The following is an 8275-nucleotide window of genomic DNA, read 5'->3' as shown; positions in this document are numbered from 1 at the left end:
GCAATGATCAAAACAATGAGTGTAAATACAACAACGGAAACGAAGTTCTGATTAGGCATGTAGAGTAGTATTGAGTTTCGATATAGATCTGCGCCAACCTATCTCATGTGCTAATTGATCATTATTTCATGGACCTGTATTTGTTTTACGCCTCTCTTGTAAGCACTGTTCAATGCACCCTGGTCAAAGTATAATTTGCTGCCTATAAAACTGCAGCTATGGCAACATAAAAAGCACCAAATGGAATTTGGAGTCATGCGTAAAAGGTGTAAACCACTCGGGACAACATCTAGGTCAGGGGTTCCCCGGTCAGATTTTCCCAGAGTTCCCGAAGGAACTCCCATTGTTAAACCATTACTCCTACCTGTACCAATTTCACTAAGTGTATCTCACACTATCTACCACGCATTGATAGCCTATTGCATGCCATATGTTATCATGCATTGGATAAATGTGTTTGAGGGGGGCGGGGGGCACAACAAGTTGACTAGGTTAATTTGGACTTTACTTATATCCCCCTCACATAAAAAAAACAATCCCCTTAGTGCTCTAGATGTTGCCAAAGACGATTTCATTTCGGGGGGGTGGGGGGGGGGGGGCAATTCTCATTGATGATGAGTCCTCCTACTTAAACAAATCCATTTACAAAAAGGGCCATTGTAAATTCGACCATTGAAATCCGATTCAGTTTTTTTCACTCTTGGAAAGCATAGTTCTTAACCATGGCAAGGCAAGTGGTGGTACACGTTAACGGACTATTGGACTGAGGGGCGGTTGGGTACGAGCACATTTGGAGTGTTGGGAACACTCTTAGCCCCATACCTCGCCTAAGTGGTTTGACAAATATCGTTTTCTTTTTATCTTACACGGGATAACCCCTCAAAACGGATTTCAGAGACTTGGATAGAAGTGCTAGTTGGCAACGACTATAGAAACGAGGATCCGTTGACGAAAAAGCTTTTGGGGGATTAAGTTATTCAATGATCACTTATTTTTTTAATGTAGATTAAGCGAAAGGTTGGCACTACTAGTCCACCAATTTAGCAAAAAAACGTGTGACAGGTCCAACTGGACCACGGACGGCGGTCACCGATGGCTGAAACTCAATATATTAATCTGAATTCACACAGCTAGAGGGTATATGATGCGCTATAAAGTAGCCTAATTTCAGCTAAATGGTCCAGGGTGACAATATGTTACATCAAACACACCATGTTAGTGAAACTGGACACTGAAAGCATGCGAAACAATTGAGACCGTCTTTGGATTGAATCAACATGCAATTGGCACAGTTCCTATCCATTTGCGTCCCCGCCTTGTTGCAGCAGGTTGCGCGCGTGGCCTTCCACAAATGCACTTATAGCGCACAGTTTTGACTTTGCTCTTACTTTCTGACTCGAATGTTACAGATTTCGGCGCCATGGTTGAGCACGGAGGCCTTGATCTTATGTGTTTAAATAAGTCCTACAGTCACAGTTCCACTACCTCGTCCTCCAGCTCAGAGCGAGAAAAGAAAATATTCACCAAGTTGAAAGTCAGTTTGACTGAGGACTATCCGCAGAAGAACGCGGAGATCCTGAGCGGCCAGTATGGGACTAACTTACTTTTGATCGGCGTGTCGCTGATGCTGGCTATTGCGCACCATGGCGCATCAGTGAAGGAAGAGCACCTGTTGTCGTTTATCACGACCCTCATGATCCTCCAGCTGATATGGATGATATGGTACATCGTGAGCAGAGACAGGCAGAGTAACTTACAGCCAGAAAAGGATGTGCATGCTACTACCTGTTGGATAAGAGGTGAAGCTGACACGCATGTTTGGAAGATTTAGTCTTTCCTTTACGTAAAATGGTGTTGCGAATGTATTTATTTAACCTCGAGGTCGTTATTAGTCCATAGGAATAACGTGGTATTATATTATATCTCCAATGTTTTATATAGTTCAATGCTTCTCAAAACTAGCTAAATGTGGCGTATTTTCCGAATATATTTGTTTTTGGTTTTCAAACATTTTATTGACATCAAAAGCAATTAAAGGTTCATTTGCATAGTTTTCCCGTTTCCATGCAGCCCCATAATAACGAATGTTTCATTGATATAGGTGGGTTAACTCTTCTTGCGCTCCTCTCGTTGATCATGGATGCCTTCCGAATTGGTTATTTTGTGGGCTATCGATCATGCGTGTCGGCTGTTCTAGGGGTATACCCTATCATCCACGCAACTCACACAATAGCACAGGTAAGATACAACTCCCATTCTATGTTAATTTGATCACGCTTTTCATTATGGCCTATACTTTCAAGGATTTAGAAAGTGGTCTGTAATTTATAAACGGTTAATTATTCATTTAAAGATTGTTATTTTGGTGCTTGCTTTAATAATATGCTTGTGAATGCTCTATTGATTATTACTGTCATTATTGACAGTGCAGCCATATAAGCTCAGTATTTGCCAAGCAGCTAATTGACAAGCACACAGTTTAAACCAATGTATTATTAGAACCTACAATTGCAATGTACATAGGCTAAGTAACAATTAACAGCTTATAAGCCATGAATAAACCCCCCTTTGTCTTCTTAAATGTGTAAAGTGTTACAGGTAAACTGGCTGCTCTGTTTGAAAAGTTATTGAGTAATGGTATCAAAATTCCACTTAAACAGGTATAGTGCTTTGTCTTGAAGTGGAATAATGTAAGCTTTGTTACTCAGGCAAGAAAGAGAGTTGTCTGTACAACATAATCCTGTCATTGTCCATGTTATTGGAGTCTAATGTAGCACAGGCAGAGGTAATCCATCAGCTGAGAGGTCGCTTGATATGGCCTTCACATTCTGATGATTCATTTTCACAGTCCAAATGAAAGCCTTCACCAGAAATGGAATGTTTTTTAACATTTTTAAATGTTTTAAATGTATTATATAGTGTGTCTTGTCAGTGCTGTGATACAAATATCATTTTTTGAGTTTTGTTTTAGGTCCATTTCCTTTGGTTTCACATCAAGGACGTCATCAAGACCTTCGAGACCTTTGAAAGGTATTGTGAAATATAATAAACCAGTATTTTGAGATTGTCACAACCCGTGCACGCCTCTCAAGCCTAAGGTATGTTTAGGTTATGCTCATGTACATTTTTCATTGGTGCAATTCAATTAAACAGTTGATGAGTTTATTTATCCTGTTATAAACATTGTACTAATTTAAAGTGTCATTGTAAGATCATATTGTTTCATGTGTGTTTCCCTCAGATTTGGTGTCATCCATGCAGTCTTCACCAACCTGCTACTGTGGTGCAACGGTGTGATGTCTGAGGCTGAGCACTTCCTAAACAACCACAAGAGAAGGCTCTCTTCCCTGGGCTATGTAAACCTCACCATAGGTAAGGGGACCAGGGGTCGAGTGGCTGCTTGTACCCAAAGAAAAAAGGACAATAGTTCACTTGAGAAGCTCACTTCATTGGATGAAAGACAGGGGTGCGAGGGGGGTTGGAGGGGAAGGTGGGATGGATTAGGCAGTCCGGCAGGTCTTGTTTGTGTCGAACGCCTCTCTCTTCGGTTTCACGAGACATGCACGGTCGCTGGCCCCCACCACCCACCCCACCCCCCCCCCCAGCTCTAGCGACCTCAGACGCCTTTGTCCCAGGCCGGGCTGCTCCCGAGGGCGCTGCAATTACAGTAACTGATACATCTTAAGCCGTGGCTGCTCCACCGGCCCCCTCATATCCGGCCGACTGTGAGGCTGACTGTGCCGCTGTTGTTCCCTTTTTAATTAAAGAGAGCAGGGCCGTAGTGGTACCCTTTGGGGAGGGGGTCGTGAGTGGGTAGAGATAGTGGTGCTTCAGGGTTGAGTTTAAAAGCAGTCTCTAGAGGGCAGCACTAGGAAAGAGTAGTACAAATTGTAGTGGCTTCAAGTACAAAGGGAAGCATTATTTTGAGGAAAGACTGGAAGTCATTGTATACCATTTTGTGGAATTGTGTATTTTGGTGTTCAGAAGGTTGATTGATATACTTGATCCACCAACCTGATGATCCTCATCACACATGTGAAGAGCAGTTGTGGGAATATTTATCAGACCACCCACTGGTACATGAAGGATTGTCAAAGTTGAAATGACTAGGACATTGAGCTGGGAGGCCCAAACAGGACATTGAGCTGGGAGGCCCAAACAGGACATTTTCTCTATATTCAAGTCCAGACCAATTCATTTGGTAAATATCTGAATTCTAAAGTCAATTCCTACCTCCATTTAAAGTGTATTGTTGCTTTAAACTCTGATGGCAAATAATTGATTAATTATGTTACATAAGACACAAAGAAAACAACTGGCTTCATGCAAACAAACTTTGAAATATACTTTATTGCCATACATAATTTATTTGGTTATATTTGAATAACTTGGGAGTTTACATCCTCTGTGTAGTCTACTTGTATACACAAACTGGAGGCCACTGTTTTGTAAGGTACATTATGGTTGCAGAAGTGGGATTTCACTGTGCTTGAAACTGACAAGATATTGTTTATTTTTAATGTGTTTCAGTGGATATGGAGCCTCACTGTAATTGCACTACCAGCGCCTGCTCCATGTTCTCCAACAGCCTCTATTACCTATACCCTTTCAACATAGAGTACCACATCTTTGTCTCTGCAATGCTCTTCGTCATGTGGAAGAACATAGGGCGCAGCATTAACCTCCAGTACAACCGGAAAAGGCCGGCTACCAGGACCCAGGGGCTGGTTGTCGGCCCCATCCTGGGTCTTGTCGCCCTGGCCAGCACCATCGGCGTGCTGGTGGTCTACATCATCCACGTGGAAGAGTCGATGGACACCCGGGAGTCAGCCATCGCAATGTTCTACTGCTACGGCATCGTCATGCTGGTGTTCATGTGCTCGGCCGGGGCCACGGGTCTGCTCATATACCGTGCCGACCCTATGCCCATGGACACCACCAAGAACCCCTCGCGGACGCTGGACACAGAGATCCTATTCGGATCGTCGGTGGGCTCCTGGCTCATGTCCTGGTGCAGCGTGGTGGCTGTGGCAGCCTCAAGCAGCAGCCCGAGCTACCGCTGGACCAACCTGATGTACTCGCTGCTCATTGTCCTGGAGAAGTACATCCAGAACCTGTTCATCATAGAGTCCCTCTACCGTCAGCGGGAGGACGGTGAGAGGGAGGACGCTGAGGCGGCAGGGCCTGTGCCGGAGATCTTCTCTGTGACCTCCTCCTTGGCTCCGCCCTACAACGGCATCATCAACCGGGCGTATGAGAACCCAGACAAGGGCTGTGTCACGCTGGAGAACGAGCAGGTGGAGAACGGACAGGTTTACGGAACATTCAGCTCACGGAAACATTCGGCGGTGCCCCTACACGCCGGGAGCAACGTGGCGGAGACCCCGAGCAAGAAGAGGCAGATTCTGAAGAACATCGCTGTCTTCCTCTTCATGTGCAACATCTCAGTAAGCTTGCTGTTTTTTTTTACTTATGAATATATTATTTATTTATTGACAATAGTCAGCATTGATGTTACTAGTTCTCAAACACATAGGATTCCCCATTTCTTACCCTACTAACTACTCTTATTCTCTACCTTTAATGCAATGTTTCAGTAGGGAAATGTATTGTGTGTGAGTTTATGAAAATACAAGGCGCATTCACCACACAGAAAAACAAAACAAAAAAACAACAACAAAAAGGTAAGTTTAACCTTATTTGGTATCTCCTCACTGCAGCTCTGGATCCTTCCTGCCTTCGGCTGCAGACCCCAGTATGACAACGGCCTGGAGCAGGAGACGTTTGGCTTCACCATATGGACAACAGTTCTCAATTTTGCCGTGCCCATGAACCTCTTTTACCGCATGCACTCTGTGGCCTCCCTCTTCGAAGTCTTCCGAAGGGTGTGACAAGACCGACGAGATGACGCAACATGCACAAGAACACTTGTCACCAAGGGCTCCATAGAGGAAATTAATAGCAACACAGGTCAACCTTTCAGGAGGAGCTCTTGTCATGTACTTTAGACTTCTAAATAAGCATTGAAACATGTCAGTGTAGGGGGATTATACTAGATGAGATGTCCCTTGTAGCGATGCATCTTCGGAAACATTTTGTAGCACCAGATATAAACAACAAATTACATTGATATCAGACCCTGGATTCAAATAGTATTCGGAATCTTTCAAATACTTTAGCTGTGCTTGATTGAGCTGGCCTGGCACAATGTAACCAATGGAATAGCCCCAAATGTGCAAGAACTGATCCCCCGCCCCGGGAGGCTCACCCAAAACGCCAAAGTCTTTGAAAGATTTCAAATAGTATTTGCTTTGTTGTGTGTTGCTGCACTGAAAAGTGAAATTGACATTTGAATTTAGGTCTCTGTTATAACAAGTGTTTGGGTTTGTCTTTGGATGTTCATCAAATTTTTGTTGAATGCGTTATTAAAACGCGTATGTAATAGTTTAGTGTCAAGTTGTCTCTCAGACCTAGTACAGATGTAAGCCAGGCTATGTATGAATGCATCATGAGAGTGGAGCATGATAAGTGATGATACACGATGAAAGTAGACAACTTATATCGAAAAGCCATGCCACATTCATTTTTCAAATCCTGTATCATGGTGAGACTAGTGGGCCTCATCCCCGGTTGTGCTGATATCACACACACCACTGTGTTTGCAGCAGTACTCCAACATCACAGAGAAGCCAAAGAAGCTCTCTCGGTCTCGATTATTCAACGTCACATAAGAACTGTACTATGGATTGTAAAGATGAGGTGCAACTGTAAAAGCCTTAACGTTTTTTTGTTGTTGTTGTGTGTGTGTTGCCATTTTTATGTATATTTCAAATGCACAGTGTCATGGAGGATGTTCTCAGTGGTCGGAAAAATACACAGGAAACTCAATACTTCTGTGTCAAACACTTGAACTACTTGGCTGGCCACATTCTAGAGTCCTACATGTACTGTAGTATAGGGCAGCGCTAGACTTTGATTGCTCTTCATTGTAATATTGGACTGTAGTTCTCAGAATCTCCAACAAATGAACAATGGACTGTAGTTCTCATAATCTTTCGCAAACGTCTCATTGTATTGACTGTCCTCAATCAGGACTTGTTGTCATCAAATATACACGGAATGATGTCAATCACATTGTTGAATGCTGTACACTGTTGACTGATCTTTAATGCTAGTAGCTCTGCTTTTCTTTTAGTTAAATTTGTTCTTCTGCTAATGAACCTGAAATCCTTAAATATATTAAACATTTCAATAATTGTTATGGAACTCAATTTCACTAAGAAACCGCCTGGGAGTGTGTGAAGCGTGCTCCAATCCACACTGATGTATTCCCTGGACCCATATTAAGCCTAGTTCTGGACTAAAACAAATGCTCAATGGAGACTCTCCATTGAAAGTGTCCGTAAACTGGCCACCGTGCCCCATTTGCTCTCTCAATCCATAATATTGGTGAAGAGACTAAGTATGCACTCTGCATTTTAAAGGGACAATCTGCAGTTCAAACAACACCAAAGTGTTTTCCCACCCTGCCACTGTTTTGGTAAACAGCTGAAGAATAGGGCGGTTATTATGTTATTGAAAAGGGAAACAATACAATATTTGCACAGATCAGTATATACTGTATTGACTGACATGCATTTTCCAAAAAGCAAATATGTTGTTTTAAACTGAAACAACTCTGAAACTGAACCAAATATCTTGATTGATGTAGTTTTGAAAAGAAAGCGTTGACAATAATCTTAACCTGTGATGTTGTTGATCGATTTTGTGATGAATTAGTGAAATGTAGTGCTACTGTATGGTTCATTTTTGGACAACATATTTAGGCTGTAGGGACTATCAGAAAACTGTGAGTTCTACATTGGTGCTAACTACTGTACTTGTTTTCAGTTGTACGTGCCAATCTGTGGTCAATGCTTATTGGTAAACCTGCACCAATACTATATCCTGTACATATCTGAACGTAGATTAAAGTGAATGTACATAAAGGCTCCTGGCTCTGTAATAAAAATGATTGTGAAACTGACATTTTAAGTTAAAAGAAATGACATACATTCGGTCTATTATCTACAGTGAAGTTATGAAGATATAACTCAAATAAAACACATGTAAGTGCATGGGTCCTATAACCCACTGCTGGTAGGGGATCCTGGTCTCTCTCGCTCGATCTTTGCATGTTAGCTAAAAGTTAATCAATTCACTGTGGACCCCTTCATCAGAGCACCTAGGCCTATGTAGCATAGCGCAATGCTCAAATAGCAGAAGCTATCTTCTT

General features: G+C 42.6%; 1 protein-coding gene across 1 annotated transcript; it reads left to right on the top strand.

The window, feature by feature from the left end:
• The first annotated feature begins 607 nt into the window (after positions 1-607).
• Positions 608-7991, top strand: otop1 (otopetrin 1). The gene is made up of 6 exons (XM_020484589.2): positions 608-1799; positions 2102-2238; positions 2972-3030; positions 3242-3372; positions 4531-5447; positions 5721-7991. The coding sequence occupies exons 1-6, from the start codon at positions 1421-1423 to the stop codon at positions 5889-5891; spliced, it is 1794 nt and encodes a 597-aa protein (XP_020340178.1). The 5' UTR covers positions 608-1420; the 3' UTR covers positions 5892-7991.
• Positions 7992-8275: the final 284 nt, after the last annotated feature.

The sequence above is a fragment of the Oncorhynchus kisutch genome, linkage group LG1 (genome assembly GCF_002021735.2).
Source record: "Oncorhynchus kisutch isolate 150728-3 linkage group LG1, Okis_V2, whole genome shotgun sequence".
Lineage (NCBI taxonomy): Eukaryota > Metazoa > Chordata > Actinopteri > Salmoniformes > Salmonidae > Oncorhynchus > Oncorhynchus kisutch.
This window is presented reverse-complemented; position numbering and strand designations above follow the sequence as displayed.

What these genes read in the sequence shown, in the direction of transcription:
- otop1 (XM_020484589.2), top strand. Translation starts at nt 1,421, where the DNA reads ATGGTTGAGCACGGAGGCCTTGATCTTATGTGTTTAAATAAGTCCTAC. An exon ending in TACTACCTGTTGGATAAGAG is followed by an intron (nt 1,800 to 2,101) that starts GTGAAGCTGACA and finishes TCATTGATATAG; the next exon opens with GTGGGTTAACTCTTCTTGCG. An exon ending in ACCTTCGAGACCTTTGAAAG is followed by an intron (nt 3,031 to 3,241) that starts GTATTGTGAAAT and finishes TGTTTCCCTCAG; the next exon opens with ATTTGGTGTCATCCATGCAG.